This window comes from Sinohyriopsis cumingii, chromosome 11, assembly GCF_028554795.1.
Source record: "Sinohyriopsis cumingii isolate HCF-2022 chromosome 11, ASM2855479v2, whole genome shotgun sequence".
Taxonomy (NCBI): Eukaryota; Metazoa; Mollusca; class Bivalvia; order Unionida; family Unionidae; genus Sinohyriopsis; species Sinohyriopsis cumingii.
This window is the reverse complement of record NC_142971.1, coordinates 75,541,383-75,560,110: the sequence shown is the minus strand read 5'-3', so window position 1 is coordinate 75,560,110 and position 18,728 is coordinate 75,541,383. Positions and strand designations below refer to the sequence as shown.

The window sequence follows — 18,728 nt, the reverse complement described above, 5'->3', positions numbered from 1 at the left end:
CTTGTATTTTTCAATCATTATCAATTCCAAAGCACCATCTTTCAATGATGATCTGAATTATGTGTGATTTTCTTTCTGAACTTTTTCGTTATAGCACATGAGTAATCCTTTTCAATTTTACTGTCTTGATAACGTGTGTGAAATAAATCACCAGCAACAATAGTAACTGAAAGAGGAAGGTTCATTTCTAAAATAAATTTAATAAAACCAATTGGGATCAAAATTACATCATGGTTCTCTCCGGTACTTATATACGTCGTTAAGTTCAGTCCGAGTTGTTGATGATGAAGCAGCAAGCTGACATTTTTAGCATTTTCATGTTCTTATATGTCATAGGTGCTTCCATGCCCAATAGCAAAAAATTACATTACAAAATTTGCAAAACGTAAAGTTTTCTCCTTTACTAAACGTTTTCACAAATCTAAACAAGAGAATATATTACGAAGATGAGATACAGTTATAGTGGTTGTTGTTGTTGTAGGTTTTAATGCCACTTTTCAGCACAAGATAGGGTATACACGGCGGCCAGTATAAATGGTGGAGGAAGAACCTGGGAAAGAACCACCGATGCACAAGAAGCTACTGGCAAGCTTTCTCACGTACCCGCACTGGCCAAGCCCGATACTTAAACCCACGCAGATAGAAGTGAGATGCCAGTGATCTGTAATGTTGAGCGCTTTAGACCACTTGGCCCCACAGTGATAGTGGTAACTGTTTGTGAAATCCAATATGGCAGAAAAGACAGGCATAATACCTTGATTTTGAATGAACCAATTATATTTTAGAACTCTATTCCTACATATATGCAATACATTTTTATCAGAATGGAACAGAGTGCCTGTTCTAAACAGAAAATTGCATGGAAATTTTTAATTCTATTTCATTTTAAAAAAGATATTTTTAGCAAGAAAAATGTAGCTCCCCTATTCAGGTCCAAAATACGGGACAAATACAGGAAAAATGGGACACGTGGCAGCTATGTGACAGATCAAGGGAGCAGCGGTGCTCAGTTTCTCAAGTACAACAACTGACCAGGGCTAGCTCCTTCTGCATGTCCTTAGAAAAGATTTGGTTTGGTTAGCTTTGCTTTTGGTTCTTTACAGCACAGTAACACAAGAAGGTTACTTAGTGCTGAGGCAACTGGAATAAGGTGCCTTACCCATGAACACACCATGGAAGCTGACCAAGGCTGGTCCAATGGTAGGATTCAAACCTGCATCATTTGTCTGCGAGTCTGGCAAGCTAACCACTGAGCCACTGTGGTTCCTCCTTGGAAAAGACACTTAGATCATAAAAGTGAAGTGGCTAAATAAAGTGCTGAAATTGCAGTTAGAACCAAAAATTGTTGCACAGTTTTAGACAAAGACATTAAAAAGTTTTTCCACAGTAATTGCATCCACATAATATGGCAGATCGGCATCATTTTTTGTATATATTTAAAAGCTTTCTATGCATGAATGCTTACTTTCAAATTGGCACAAAAATTTTACTTGTCTGCTGGTACTTACGAGTGACAGGTGAGGTAGGGCAAATGTTTTTTCAAGATGCCAACTCACAAGGACAAGTGCAATTTTAAGCCAGTTAGCAAGTAAAAATGGAGAAAAATGTTTCTGATCTTTGACATCCTTTATTAAAAAACGTGTCACCAAACATAATCACCAGAAATATCATTATCTGTTGGTATCTGCTCGCAAATATTTCCATCTGTAACGAGTCTCTATCAACCTTAAACTTACTAATCTAATATTATTAAAAAGTTTTCTTATATTTAGTATTGGTGGTAATATTGGATGGAAGATCAGCATCCATTGTGAAAGGCTCTTAAAAACAAAAATTGGTCAAGCAGTTTTAAAGAAATTGTAAATAATTGTGAAATGGATGATGAATGCATGATGCAGAAAGGATAGATGTGTGATGTTGAGATGTGTGCATGTTTTGGGATTTCTAACATAGCTTTAACAACTGTAGTCGTAGCACTATGATGTATGCAATGTGGCAGTTTATAGTGATGTCTAGCACTGAGGCAACATGGAGTAGAAAGAAAGAAGGAATGCACAATGCATGAATAATCATAACAATTAAACAAATCAGCTATACTACCTCAATGACAGATTTGGGGGCCTCCTCGCACATGTAGTGTATGGCATCCTGGTCTCCCAGCCAATCAGATCCCTTCACTGTGTCATAAAAATGATACCGCCAGTCATCCTCTTCCATGTGCCCCAGGGCAGCATTGATACCACCCTGAAAAAGCGAAACATCTGATGAACACAAATCTCCACACCAACCACTGGCCCACCCCTCCATTTATAAGTGTAATTATTGCTATTATAAGTGGCAAAACAGTATAATTTGGGTGTAAAAAGTGTCATGCCTGAATTACAGCACATGTGAATAAGATACAATTTTGCTACTAACCTGGTTCTACAGCTCGTCAAAATTTGTGTCACAAAAGGCAAAATCCATATGGATTAGAACCAGAATACAAGCACAAAATATACTGAAACATTATTTATATTCAGCACTCATTAACTAGTCAATACGTCTAAATGAATGACTGGAAACTGGAAAACTACTATGAGGGCAGGTGCTCAGAGTACTGTATTACATTACTCATGTATACTTCTTTCAAAGTTTGTAAGCCATTGTTGATTTGTCTTTATTTCTGATCCTGCATGTTTTGAAGTGTGAGAAGATCCATCTGCTCTAACATTTTATATTACATAACATCCACAACTCATACTATAAAGCATTTCACTTAACATCTGGCAGCATTTTCTTTAAAAGTGCAGACTAGTTCACAACTAGCTTATCAATAAAACGAATCTGTGAGGCAAAGTTCACATTTGATGAAACCCATGTTTTCTTGGATACTGTTACTATGAATAGCAAATATGAAAAGTACATTATGCTATTTTTATGCAGTAGTCACCATTTTAAGAAAATTATCAGACTTATGAGTGAAATTAAAGAGATGATAATAAAAATGTCAAAAATAACTTTTTATTGCTTTATTTTTGTTAGATTTTCTAATGTACCAAAACAGAATAATCAATTTACACTCTAGCATAATAGGTAATTTGGTGGAAAAAAAGTGTAATAATGTAAGGTCAGAAATGGATCAAATGTATTTTTGAAAAATAACGTTAAGAAAATTTCAATAAAAACTGGCAAATAAAACTGATATATCACTTGTTTTAACCTCAAAAATGGCAACTACTGCCAAGAAATTGGAATACAAACCATAAATTGCATAACTTTCTATATAAATTTTCCTTAAAAATAAAAAAAATCTGAGTACACTGTAAATCAAAATATATGAGGAAACTAATGATTAATTAAAATGTCAGTAATGCCTACTGATGGCAATACTTAAAGAAATGTGTGTGTGTGTGTGTGATTTAGATTTTTATTCATCTATTCAGGAAGGGGTGTGTGTGTTTGATTTTTAAAGTAGCTTTAACATTTTTCCAGTCGTACAGATATCATGTCTGCAGTGTGGCAGTTTAAGGTGATGTTTAGCACTGGAGCATCATGCCACAGACATGTAACATGATGTCCCACCCAGTCACATTTATCCTGACACCAGGCTGACCAGTCCTAACACTAACCTATTAATCCTAATTGCCTAGCGAGGCAGCAGTTAGTGACATTTTTATAATGTCTTTGGCATGTCTTGGTTGGGTTTCAAACCCACGACTTCCCGCATCCAAGCCAAATGCTCTAACCACTATGCCACCAGATTGGTCCTTAGTGAAATAAATACTAGAAAGTCATATCAAGTCTTAGGAAGTGAAATTGTATTTCAGGTTTACCTTTTAACACAGTTTCAATGTAATCATCATAAATATAATAGGTCCTATTGAATCCAAATGAGATCCAATAACTACCACAGATATACATGTGAGCATATGTGAAAACCTAATTAAATACAGACTGTTTTATCTCTATTTTACATGTAAGGGTATGCAACACGGAATCTAGTATTAATCAGTAGTTTATCTCACTCAATAGCAGATGTGATCAAAGACTGGAACCAAGCAAAATGCATACATGAAAAGCTTTGTTTTCCAGACAGTGTTCATTATGGAGATCTGAAGCAGTAAGTTCCAAAGTTAAATATGAACTTAAAATTCCAAATTGGCACTCAAAGATTTGTTCAATGATCATAAAATTCTACAACATCCAATGAAATCATAGCATCAGTGTTTTACAAACATCAGAATTTTTATAGGTTTCAATGTTATGGTCTCAGAATAAACGACACTCTCTTCTTAAATTAAGACTTTATTATGAATCTAAACAGCCTGGTTCCAGGTACCTGAATGTGTCTACATGCACATGCAAAAAGCAATTACGTAATAAACCACATATATTGAAAGCACAGGAGTAATGTTTTAAATGATCTTTCAGAGATTGAAAATATTGAAAATAAAGGTAATTTTATACAGAAAAATTAAGAACATCATTAGAAACAACTATTTATTGCCTCCACGCTTTCTGTTCACTGATGATGTCCATTTCTTTCTTAATTTTTCAAAGGTACATCAGTAACTTGCACTCTCTCTTATCCAGTAGTCTATATCTTTAGACCCAGTTGCATGCAAGTTATATAGGGTCCAGATGAACCATATATAAATGACTTTTGATTTATAAGGAACATTGATAATAAAATTTGCAAGATGGCTGCCATGGGGCAGACATAGCCATATAACAATTTTCATGATGGCAGCCATACTGGAGGTCACATACACACCATTTTCCTTTAGGATTAATATACATCATAGTAAGCATTCTGGTCAAAACCCCCATGTTAATATGATGGTAGATAGAAACAGTATTATGGATCCCTGGACTACTGACACTGGATTTCCAGGCCCTGCAGAATTACCTGGGCAGCGACTGTGTGAGATCTGGTTGGGAAGAGCTTGGTGATACATGCAGTACGGAATCCAGCATTTGCCAATCCAAAAGCAGCTCGAAGTCCAGCCCCTCCTGCACCTACAACCACGGCATCATAGGTGTGGTCTATTACTGGGTAGTCTGTGGAAATCTTTAAATAAAATGGAAGAACTCTGTATATCAGCATTCTTATAGCATGAACTAGATTTTCATATGTGTCTTTTAGCATGAATTATTAATGAATAAATTTTCTTACCTGGCTTTTAGGTCTTTTAAAATGACCTATTCTAACATGTACAGAACTAACAGTAGGGGCAAAATGATTCACTGATAGTTCAATCCACTGATACCTTTGCTGTACTGATATACACATCAAAATGTAAGCGGTGGAAAATGTATATAAAACAATACTTACCAATGATACCATGTTATTTTAACCTTCAGCAGTTGTCAGTAATTAGTAGTCATTTGCCTTGTTATTCTTTAAACTGATAATTGACTCGAGGCACAGGCACTCCTATTGGTTAGTTAAAACTCTACAAATTCGCACCAAATGACATGGTTCATAATAGTGCCACTTACCCCCCACCACCACATACACACACACACACACAATTTCGTTTTAATTTTTGTATCCCAACAGCTTCTTTGGCATATAAGTAGTTCTTGTTTCCCTTGACCCTTGCCACCCCATATCTGATATTTGCACATTTTAAATTTGAGTGTAGGGTCAGACCCTATTCCCTATTGAAAAGTTGGATTTTGCTATCACAGTAGCTGCTTAATAGCTGGCCTAGCAAATTTGAATTCCCTCACATCGGGCCATACCTGCATGAAATTGATATTAGATTCATTTCCTCAGAAACTGCGGGCATAACATTTGGGATGTTTAAAGCATTGATGAATTTTGACCTGAAACTCACAATTAGGATTGCTAGTTCCTAGACATGAATTGATGTTAAACTAATTTGACTGGAACATTGTGCCTTAAAACAGGCATTAGGTCATAGTATGAACTTGCATCAAGGAAGTTTTGTAAATGCCTGTTTAAAATATGGGCTACCTTGAAAACCCAAAACGGATGATTGCCAGTGTGGTTTAATCCTCCCATGACAATTTCATTCAGCAATTACTGGCCGATGATAGTCATGATGACGTTACTTTGTTTTAAAGTTTTGAAATATATAAGATTATTGGAATTGGGAAAAGTGTTAATGGAGATACCAGTGGGTGATTTGGACCCTGAAAATGGTGTTAAATACAAGTCTGATATACATGCTGGATGGAAAAAAACAGCCTGCCAGCCAATCACTCTTTCGGCAAATGTAGAAAAGCAGAATACCAAGCCAAATTAAAATACAAACAGTTTAAAAGTTGTTGTTGTTGTAGGGTTTAACGCCATTTTTCAGCACAAGATAGGCTATACATGGCGGCCAGTATAATTGGTGGAGGAAGAACCCTGGAAAACCCAGGGAAGAACCACCGACCCACGAGAAGCTACTGGCAGGCTTTCTCACGTACCAACGTTAGCCGAGATTGAGACTTGAACTCACGCAGACAGAGGTGAGATGGCAGTGATCCGTCAGTTTAAAAGTAGAATGCCGCTTTCTTTTCTATTTTAAACAATTTAGCCCTGTGGGATGATGAGCTACAAAACTATATTTCCCTATCGGGGTTGACATAAACTGAAAAATAAGAATGAAAATGATTAAATCAAAAAGTACAGATCTTTATTTGGCCAAAATACCTTTGTCTGGTGGCTAAAGTGATTCCTGCATCTGATTAAATGGCCTAATGTATTGAATACAAATCACCAAAACTAAGATGCACTTGGTTTCAAAGTATTTTTGTCATCCTGTCAGGCATGAGAAGAGCATACAAATAGATGCCTACTATATGTCTGTCTGTAATCTGCACAATGGAAATACAAAATTTAAGAAAAGAAATAAAAAATGTACTCTGCCTTTAAATTGCCTGTATATTATATAGTAGACAGTCTGCCTTTTCTACATTTCATTTCCGCCGAACTGGGGATTGACTGGAATACAGCTGGTCTTAAGCTGAATTGGGGATTGACTGGAATACAGCTGGTCTTAAGCTGAATTGGGGATTGACTGGAATACAGTTGGTCTTAATTTAGCATGTACAGCAGACCTTGTATTCAATATCATTTTTGGGTTCAACATCACCCACTAACATTTCCAGGAACACTTTCCCAGCTCCATTATAATTCAAAACTTTAAAAGTCATTGTCATCATCATTATCATCAGCAGCTATCTGCTGAATGAATTTGCCATCTGAATATGAACCATTTTGGACGTCGGTCATTTGGGATTTTCTAGGTAGCCCGTATTTTAAAACAGTTGTAAAACTTCTTTGTTGAATGCAAGGTTCAAGCTACAATAGAATGCTAGTTCCAGGGCCCAAATGTACCAAAGAAATGTAGCCAGTCTGAAGTATTTATATGAGTAAACAGTTGTCGACATGAAAAAAGGCAACGCTATGAGATCTATGCCTTCAATGCAACATATGTTATAACAACTACTTTAAGATTTAAAAGTTAAAGAATAATTACAAACTGTGCTGAGTACATTTTTCTATGTACGACTTAAAATTAATTTGCAGTAATTCTCATGCATAACTGCTTCCCAAAAGCATTAATTTGCAGGAGTTCTTGTAAACTGGTAAAAATTTTGCACAATTTGAGCACTTGCTCACCCTTGTGGCATCTGTGAAGAAGTCTTGTTACCGACCCTGAAAACTTATTTCCCTTCTCAACTGCTTCTTTGCAAAGAAACAAGATAATATACTGATTGCCCACATGTGTGGATGAAATATACCATGTAAAGAATAACACAAGACTGCTGATATTTTCAACTATAAATGACTGAAGGATACTGGTGATAAACTCATTGATGACAAGATTATGACAAAAACAATAATAATAATAATAACAACAGTAGCATGATTATGATCATCACCTCATTAATAACAAACTCCAACAGACATGACCTATAGCACACTACAGAATGGTGCTAACAAACATGAATCATAGCAAAAAATCCAAGGTCAAAGGTTGGAAAGTCAAAACCAGTATGTTTTTTGGAAATAGGACAGCTGTTATAAATAGAACATATATGTACTTTTAGGAAAGTGCATACAAGTCTTTGGACAAGCATACTCTTATACTGTAGTTACGGAGAAACTGTCTTTTTTAGAGTATGATCTATGACGTTAATGGGATGTTAATAAAAATGAGAAATCAAAGTAATAATTTTTTGGGGGGAGGGGGATATACTGAAAAGGGCATAATCCATATACATTCACACGAAAGGCTTAATTTAGTGAAAATTGATTCCCCTGAGCAATTTCACCTGCAAATAGATGATTTATGAATAATAAAGAATACAATAAAAATGTATGCAACCAAAGAAATCAATGCATACTCCATCATATAGGTAGTTTTTGCAGAACCAGCACATCTGGACCATACATAAAATATGCCAATATGCATACTAAATGGAGTCCTTCTTTCGTTTTGATAACATACCTTATTACCAGATGAAACCTTGCTACTGTTGTCTATTCCAGAAATTCGAAAACTGAAATTTCTCAAGGATGCTGCCAGAGGTTTACCGGAGCTGACCAGCTGCAATAAAATAAGATGCATGTACTACAAAATTCTGGGTATTCTTCCCATTTTTTGTTTATGGATGTCAACATGATTTTCAGTTTTTTCCCGCAAACTTTAGACTGACATAGTTTGTACTGATAGATATCCCCCACTATAAATATCTCAGAGAAAAATGAATTTGACATATATGGCATTTATAAAGGTCCCTCACTATGAATCAAATTGATAAAGTAACTCATTATAAATCTGTCAGTGTAACATTAGTCTGACAGATATACTGATAAAGTCCCTCATTATCTGTCAGTGTAACATTAGTCTGACATATACTGATAAAGTACTTCATTATCTGTCAGTGAAACATTAGTCCGAAGTATACTGATAAAGTCCCTCATTATCTGTCAGTGTAACATTAGTCTGACAGATACAGTGATAAAGTCCCTCATTATCCGTCAGTGTAACATCAGTCTGACAGATATGTGGTACTAATAGAGGTCTCACACTAAATCCCTCAGTGTACAGTAATCCTCCTATAAAATGACCACCCCTATCCAATTTGCTGATGTTAACAATTTCTTTTAATCATTTCAATGAAAAAAAGCCCAAACTGAATTTGATTCCACAAGCCCTCTGGGATTTGTGTTACTAACTCTGATTCCACAAGCCCTCTGGGATTTGTTAGTCCTGTAGGATTGGATATGCGTACATGTATCTTATCCAGGGTTCATACTGAACTATGAATGATAAATTCAAAGACTTTTCCCAAACTTTCAAAGACCACAAACAGAGATTTCCAAGACCTATTTTTGCGAACATTGTGTATAGAAGGTTATATGAGAAAACAACGAATGCCAAATACTACAATATTGTTTACTGATTAAAGTCAAACTATAATTAATTTCCTAAAATAGCATTATAATGATCTGGAAGATAGGTTAATATTTGTTATTTTTTCAGAAATATGTAACATACGTGTCAGATTTAATACAAAATAAATTGTTCTCTTAACAGACATCAGCACTGCTTTAAATGCATTATTTGCTTTTTTTTTTCTCTTCAGTCATTTTGGAAAGAGATGCCACCACTGTCACCTTTTCCTCTGCTCTTCTCCTAAGAGCATTTGACTCTGTGACAAGCACAGTGAGTCCTTTTAACTCTGCCTCTTCTGCTTTCTGTACAGAGGAAGCATGTAGGCTGGCAATGTCAGCTTCAAGACGCAGCTTTTTGGCTTTAAGTTCTTCCACTTCATCCAAGGCTAACACCCATTTCTTTCCTTTATGGTTTTTCTTCTCATCCTTCTCCTCTGCTTTCTTCTTATCCAGACAGGCATGGTACTTATGTCTTGCAGAGAAGGCATATGTCATCATTTCATTGCTAATGATGATTTCCAAAGGTCCACCTGCATTTCTCATTGTGTCAATGATTAGCCTTTGAGCTCTGAGGCTTTCTCTGCTGAGGTTCTCAACAAATACCTGTTTGTTGACAGAAAATCCTCTCTCCACTGTTGCCTGCCCATGTGACAACAACAACATTTTCTGGAGAACATTCCAAAGTTCAACATATTCCTTTCTTTTAGAAAGGACAGAATAAAACACTTCATCAAGGCTGTCATCTGTTCTATTGAAGCATTTCAAGGGATGATTGTCCGATTGGATAACTTCATCCACGCTATTTAGACACAAATTACCATTTAAAAAATGGCTCTGAAAAAGTGAAGTAAAATATAGGGGTACAAACAAACGGGGATGTATAGTCAGACTACAGTATAGATACACAAATCAATTTCGGCAATGTGATTTAAAAAAAAAAAAATGATACCACTGGGGAAAAAGGTCGAGGGTTGGCAATGAGAAACGGGGACATTTCGTCAACTGGAAACACATTTTTAATTCTTTTTTTTTTTATTTGCCTAATCAAATGACTTGACTTCATACAGTTAAAGCTTCACAACACACGTTATCGCCAAATTCTTTTTATACTCGCAATTCAAGAACAACAACTCTTGCTTAACTCTACTATAGTGTACGCATGTGCACTTTGAAGCTGTTTATCCGTGAATTGAATTTATTACAATGGATGTTTCTATATTAAACCAAGGAACATTATTATGTAGAACAAAATTTTCGAAAATGATTTTTGTCCCTCAAACGTGTTAAATAAACCGACGGTATAAGTAAATTTAAACGGGCCCTCTTTTGCCTTATCTCCCAAATCATCAAACTAAACAATATCTTATTTTATACCCGAAAAGTAATGAGTTACCATTATTTTGCCCAAAACTACCAATAGCTTATACTTCTGCATCTTTGTTCCACTAAATGAACAGTATGTAGTTACTAATTTGCAACTTACCTTTGGCATGACTTGGACGACTCCTTCTCCCATTGAAGCCAAGTTGATCGTCTTTTTACACAACGTACAAAACGCCTTTCGTTTACATAATTTATCCTTTTGCAGCCATTCCTTGTATTTCTCTTGTTCAAGCCAGATATCGTTGAAAGAGCAAAGACCTGACATTTTTAAACACATAAGATGTAAATCGACTGAACAAATTTTGAATCCTCAAGCGTAATAATTTCGCGCACTTTCTACGTAGAGTGAATTTGTGCAATAAACATTTTGATTGGCCAAAGCTGATGGACTCGTCCAATCAAATTGAACGATTCATCAAAAGAAAGAAGCCAGGAAAACCAGCTACATCGGAAGCTAGCGACCTTAGGCAATTTTATTTGTGACTTCCTTTGATGAAGTGTGTAGCCGTCTTGCTTTGATGAAGAGTGCATGTGTTATTGAAGTCGCCGCCGAGGCCAACTTTGGATGGCCAAACAAAGCCTCTTTTGTTATTGCGGTGGCAATGAAACTGAATGGGTCATCAAAAGAACGAAACCAGGATAACTAGATTTCATCCGAATCTAATATGTTACCTCGGATAATTTTATTTGTGATTCTGGAAAGAAATTACAAATTTTTGGGTTTATTTCAATTTTCGAAGACTTTTAAAGACCTCAGGGTAATATGCTCAATTTTCCCAAACTTTCAAGGCCTTGAAAATGCTACCTCATTTTTCCCAAACTCTCAAAGACCTTCAAAGACCGTACGGACCCTGTTATCATGTTTTATTTTTTTAAAGTTCTCAATGACCAGCAGATAGGTTAGTCCTACAATGTAAGACATAACGTCATTTTTGTTTTAGTACTATGTCTTACTACCCAAATAACGGCCTTGTATAGCGTGTTCCAATGTCGGTTGACATCGGAACGAGTCCTCAAAGTTTCAAGAATATCTCACACACTTGGCAGTCTATACTGACTTTTCCACTAATTTATGTGTAATTAATATACTTACTGTGCTGTTTTTATCCTGGTGGAATCAAAATCGGATACTAGAAAATTTAAACATTTTCATGTTCCGTTGACATGCATTTGAATTTACTGAAATGCGATGGTAGTCAAGTTATGGTGAAGTATGTTCATATGGGGGATATGTTTCTTGAACGAAACGAAACACTGCTTACAGTTCCAATAGGCATAATATATTTTTAGTCTTTTTACTCTGGTGATGACAACCTTGCCATGAAAAAAGTGACAAATCTCACATTCGTCTTCCCAAACCAATTTTAAAACTTCCATATTGCCATTCAGCATGTCTACAAACTAACAGCTGTTGAAATGCCTATTACCCAGCATGTGTTTGTGATGTCAGGTTCAGTTTACCCCCCACCCTCCATCACCCCAAGGTCACGAGTTGGGTTCACTTTGAACTACCAATGTTTCACTAAATTGTGTCAATTGTGTGTATTACCCATGAAAACTTCCTCAAAATGACACTAATTTTAAATGTATTAAGACATCACGTGCTGTCATGTTATTATGTGACGGTTATTCATTAAATCGTAAGAAAGCTCTCGAAGCCAAACCCGGCCTTGACATTCAATGCCCGGTCATTATAAAACAATCCGTGGTCTTCTACTGTACAAAAGTGTACTAAATAATTAAAACGTCCGAAACGCGGTGACCAGACAAAAGCATGCAAGATACATAGTTATTTTTCCTAGTTTGTTAAAAAAATGCATCATTCTTACCAGATTTCTGAGGTTAACTGTTTGAGCCACTTGCTGTGACAGCCTAGCAAGCGAGGCCATTCTGTATTTCTGCTAAAATCGGAACCAGAATTGCGCATGACCGTATGGTCCTGCGTTCATATTTTTACTACGTTCGTAACGGGTGCATAAAACACCGGAATGCACCGAAACGCCGGAACGCAATAGAAACACCGAAACGCACTTCAATTATATCGTATATACCATAGTGTATATTGGTTGTAAATGTATAATTCATATCTGTGACATTTATTAAATATATAATAAATTAATATGTACTTTCTTTTCTGCAAGTGATGCAACATTGAATTAAAAAGAAGCTGGAAACTGCGCATTTTGAAGACAGTTCGTAAAGGAACAAAATTTAATATTAACAGCGTGTACTGCAATTTATAGACGAGTTTAATGCTTTAGCTATTAATAATAAACACATATTAATATTGATTTCTTAAGCTGATTAATATATTGTGGTTATTAATAATTACATTTTTCTTATTATCTTAGCCACACAACTGAAGTTGATGCTACCATCCAAGGTGTACAGAGGTGCATTTCTGATGTGAAATAATGGATGACATTTCTGATGTGAAATAATGGATGACATGTAACAAGCTGCATATGAATGATGATAAAAATGATGCCAATCCTTTACCTCAAACAATAAATATCAACAACACCAACATTAGATTCACACAATCAGTACGAAACCTAGGTGTTACTCTGACAGTACTTTCACACTGCATCAACATGTCATGAACATATGCAAGGCTGCATATCTTGAGCTGAGACACATCAGCTCGATTCCCAAATATCTTTCAGCTGATGCCACTAAAACATTTGTGTGTTCATTAGCACTTTCAAGACTGGACTATTGTAACTCAATTATGTCTGGTTCATCTCAATATCTACTCCAAAAACTTCAAACAGTTAAAAATACAGCTGCTCGGATCATAATTAGAGTACCACGATCAAAGCACCCCCACCCCACCCACCCCACCCCACCCCCGCTGCTCTGTACCCTACACTGGCTATCCATTCGATCCAGAATCAAACACAAAATATGTTCTCTGTGCTACGTGTCACTGACAGACTCTAGTCCAACATACCTATCTGACCGCACCCATGCTTACACACAAGCAAGATACTTACGCTCCTCTTCTGACAATCGTATACTCATTATTCCCACTATGAAAACAAAGTCATATGGACAGCGTTCTTTTGCATACCAGGGTCCAGCAACGTGGAATAAATTGCCCACTGAACTTAGACACAAAGACACAGTGATCCCACTCAAGAGTACTCTCAAAACTCACTTATTTCGACGCAAGAACAAATTTAAAGACCTAATAATGTTTCCTTCCTTAAATATTATAAAGAAAATAACATTTACTATTAAATAGTATCTAATACAATTTTTACATAAGTTTAATGCTTAATCTATTACTAATAAATATATATTAGTAACGATTTATTATTAATGCCGGGCTGAATAAACTTCGTGAAAATCAGCAATTGAAATAGCCGTACAGTGGAAGTGTATCAAGATTTATGCGCGGACAATTATTTTAGTGATCTAAATACAAAGATAGATGCAAAAATGGCATGCCAAATCATTTCCGTATTTATTTTGGAATTTAGATCGCAAAAAATTCTTGGTCCCGTGATTCAGAGTAGTTACAATTTCCATATCAATTGTTCAATGATAATAATAATAAAAAGTACACGCCGTTTTCCTTTCATGAAAACTTTTCTTCAATACCCAAATGTATTCACTTGTTTTGCCAATGGCATTATTTGCATATATTGCTAAAACATTAAGCTGCAAAAAATGAAGCACTGGTCATTGAAGATTAACACCAAGATTCCAGTGAACCACTGATAGCAAACGTCAGACCTTTGCAGATTATCCAGATTGCAGTGTCGGTATCAGGAAAGAATCAGTGATCACATTGTGAATTTCAAACTTCCTTTACATATTGTCTGTATAATTAGTATTTATTACGTAACAACAATTTGATAATCCCATTTGAGATGCGAATACAAGTCTCTGCAATCACATCGCTTTCCCATGCATCCAGTCTCAAAAGAGCTTGATGTGTCATACGATTTTTAAAGTTATTGACTGAACTACCCAAAGCGATAATCGGTAAACTTGAGATATATGATACTTGTGCCGCTTTCTTCCCTTCTCAACGTTTTATCCGTCATCATTTATACTTTTATTTCAAATTCATATTTCTTTTAATGAACTATTATTTTCCATTTTCAGATTTTATGAGTAACTTCTACATGGATAATTTATGTATCTTTCTAATTACTGTTCGTACTGAAAAAATTCCACATGTCATCTAAAGATGAAGATACTGAAAATAAATACCTTGAATTACTTACTTATATGATGAACACTTGGCCATAATGGTTCAACATAAATAATTGGTGTTTAAAATATCAAACCTGTCTAAATGAGTTATTTATTTTTTTGGAACAAAGAAAATGTATGCTGCTTGATGAATGCACATTATTCATAGATCTCACGTTATGGTTTTTGGACCAAATGTAGAAAGTTAGATTGTTTTTCGTGTAATTTTCTTACAGATGTTACATTTCTGTAACATTTCTCGATTCCATAATGTTGACTTGTCTTTATGCATGTAATTTAAGATTTGTATGTGACTGTTTTATTTTTTGAACATCCAATAAAATCTTCTGATCTTATAAGCCTTTCTGACAGGCCACATATTTAATCTCGAGTTGTAACACTGTTTCAACATTCTTGCCTACCCAGCTTTTTGTACGTCTTTTGATCTACACTAGAGAAACACCGACTTGGAAATTATGAATAAAGGTGTGCAGATTATTATTAATGTTTGCGTTTATAATGCACTAGAAATGAACATCGTTGAATTATTTACATTAATCATTAAGTTTTGAGTATGAAATTTATTGTTGCCATATAGGTAATCAACACATGTTCCTAATAAAATAAATAAATGACCATTTTGTATTCGTAAGCACAAAAGGCCAAAATGATTAAAGCCTGTAGAACCATATTCTTTATAAACTTATAACAGAGATGTTATTGATTCGCTTTACTTCAAATGTTTTCTGTCTCAGTTGTGCCTTCTTTTAACTTTCTCACATTCAGTAACTTGCGTTATTTTCTTTTTGGTACCGGTCCATTTTTGCACTATTCACCTCTCCCATACACATTTCTAGTGTACTGGTATGAAGGCATATCCAGATGAAATTGCGGGGGGATAATATGGCCGTATTAGCATGTTTACTTTGCAGTCGGGGCATATGTATGTGCTATTTCAGAATACCAATTGATGACAATGGCATGTTTCTTCGTATAAAAGTGTCTGAACTCCGTAAATCTTTGGAATGTTGGCTATGTTATGGCTGAATTTCCCTGTGGCAAGTGTAAATTGGAATTTGACCATAATACCATTCAGTGCTCAGATTGTTGTAAATGGTACCATAGGATATGTATTGATATGTCTCAGCAAGAACTTAAATCTTGGTCTATAATATCACTACAATTCCTCTGCAAATCCTGTGCATTTGAAGGTGATGAGTATCAAGGTAAGAGGATTTAAATAATTGTATTAAGTATATTATTGGTCTTCATTTTAGTAAATATTTTCAATGAAGTTAACTTTCAAACTATTTTGAATGTAGTTTGCATTAAAAATTATTGTCTTCATTTATACAAAATAACATTTTCCTCAAACTAAGTCAGTAACAACTGCTTCTTTAATTCAAGCAATAAACGAAATTAAACTATATTCTTATTTTTAAAAAATCAGTCAACATAAATAATAACGCTTTTGTCATTGCGTTTTCATTCTTATAATGTATAGGAGCCCGTGTGCGTCTTTTTATTCAAATACACTCAAATATATTGAGCTACACTCAAACATGTTCAATGACGTCATTTTTAATATTGAAAGTCTACCTTACTATCATAGAAATCGTGGACCTAAAGAAAAGACCGATCATATAATGGGGCTAGTACGTGATGCAGCATACTGTCCAGTAGTCTCAACAATGGCAACATCTCTGTCCATTAAACCGTCCACGCGCGTGACTCGCTTTCTATACGATGGTTAACGTTTTAATGCTGTCTAGTTCCCGTCAAATTTCTTTATTAGTTAATTTTGCACAAAGTTGTAAAAAAAAAAAAAATGCATAATGTAAAAAAGATGTATAATTTCAATTCGCTACTTTTTTACATTAAGCATAACGAACGTCAATTTCTTTACATAAATGTATAGATGCATGCAAATATGTACAAATAATAAAAAATTATACAGACTTTGTCTAACATTTTGGTGTTTAGTAGGACCGACATGCAAATGACGCTATGGATCTACAACAGGGAAAGTGCACTATTTAAATTCATCAAGTACTGGAAGAAACAAAACCATACCACCAAAGGTATATTGAATGGATATATGTTTGAGTATGTTCTAGTGTATTTGAGTAAAACGACGCGCAGTACAAATCCTCATGATTAGCGGATTAAATACGTATGATAGTGTATTGAACTCCAATGGCTACTGGTTAAATAATCTTTATTTCAATGCAGGAAGGCAAGAATGAATACTGGTTGATTTTTAAAGGTTGAATTTCCGCGATTAGTGGAAGAAAGCGAACATAATATAGGATTTATCAACAGTCATTTCTTGTACTACGTGAAAGACACGCTTTTTTAGATGTAGGTTTTGTTGGACACTTAGTGTTTAATAAACTATTCATGATTAAGATACATTCTCATAAATCTAACAAGCATTTTCATATTCTGACTGATACTCTCTCTCTCTCTCTCTCTCTCTTACACGACTAGACAACACCTATAAGATAAACAAAACATATAATAATATTATTACAAAAACAAACACCATCAAATTTTTTAAAAAGACATTAAAAAATAAAAAACATGCTGAGAATATTTCAGGTAGGAAACATTACTAGGTCTTTAAGTTTGTTCTTGCAGTCGAAATAAGTGAGTTTTGAGAACCTCTTGAATGTGATCACTGTGCCTTTGTGTCTAAGTTCAGTGGGCAATTCACTCCACGTTGCTGGGCACTGACATGCAAAAGAACGCTGTCCATATGACGTTGTTTTCATAGTGGGAATAATGAGTATACGAGAGCGGCTGTGTGTATAGATTGAAGAGAACAGGCCCAAGAACAGACCCCTATGGAACACCACTACATAGATCAACTGGGCTGGAGTGTATTCCATGCAGACACAATTTATGTCCTGTTGATCAAGTAGAACTTGAACCACAGTAAGGCTGTATCATGAATGCCAAATACATGCTGGAGACGGTGAAGTAATATATCATGGTCTATTGTGTCAAATGCTCCATATCACAAAGTTTATCTCGGAATTATTGTTTTTATTGACCGATGTGCTTAAAGCGTTTGAGTGATCATGCCGTTTTCTGCGACCCTATTATGGATTTCTCACCCAAAAGAATGACGAGTTCCTACAACAACAAAAACAACAAATTCGTTTTGACTTCGCGGTGCAGGACTAAATATCCTCCTCCACCCACCCCCCGAAATATAACTTTAAAAAGTTTTGCAGGAGATGGAAGCTCCTCGCACAAAAGGGAGCCCCAAACAAAACGAGTTAAGTTTATAATTATTTCCAGTAAAACACTCACATTTCAAGAAGCTTCACTCTGGGACGCATTAGGGCTTCTTTCCCACAGACCTCGCGACTACTTGTTTACGCTCCGGCCACTAAACAATATTTTCTTTTCCGATCCGACAATAAAAAATAATTATTTTTTTGTATAATGCAACGAAGGAATGTATGCAATTATATTGGAATTTCAATGAGGTTATTTTTACAGGATTCCTGCAATCTTGAAAAAAAAATGCAGTTCGATGACTCTTCCGAAACTTTTCCAAGACCTCTACACCAATTTCAGGAGTACCTAATAGGCAAATGTATGAACTCTAATCCTTGCCTAACACGCAAATTTAACACCAAAAAACATTTGATGGCTTGTTTTGGGCATGCTATATCCTATCAGATGATTATTTAACTTCTGCTCAAAACAATCAGATTTAGGACCG

The 18,728-nt window shown here is 35.3% G+C and overlaps 2 protein-coding genes across 2 annotated transcripts in view; both read right to left on the bottom strand.

Moving 5' to 3' along the window:
• The window catches only part of LOC149788767 (succinate dehydrogenase [ubiquinone] flavoprotein subunit, mitochondrial-like), a 46,388-nt gene extending 33,653 nt beyond the window's left edge, over nt 1-12,735 (bottom strand). The window contains exons 1-4 of the mRNA XM_089974862.1: nt 12,616-12,735; nt 8,454-8,552; nt 4,892-5,053; nt 2,101-2,244 (exon numbers count right to left, since the gene is read on the bottom strand). Of these exons, the coding sequence (XP_089830988.1) occupies nt 2,101-2,244; nt 4,892-5,053; nt 8,454-8,552; nt 12,616-12,675 (465 nt within the window). The 5' untranslated portion in view covers nt 12,676-12,735. The remainder of the gene's footprint in view (nt 1-2,100; nt 2,245-4,891; nt 5,054-8,453; nt 8,553-12,615) is intronic.
• LOC149788768 (uncharacterized) lies at nt 8,559-12,605 on the bottom strand. The gene is made up of 2 exons (XM_089974865.1): nt 12,336-12,605; nt 8,559-11,044 (listed from the first exon to the last, which is right to left on the bottom strand). The coding sequence occupies exon 2, from the start codon at nt 10,064-10,066 to the stop codon at nt 9,569-9,571; it is 498 nt and encodes a 165-aa protein (XP_089830991.1). The 5' UTR covers nt 10,067-11,044; nt 12,336-12,605; the 3' UTR covers nt 8,559-9,568.
• Nucleotides 12,736-18,728: the final 5,993 nt, after the last annotated feature.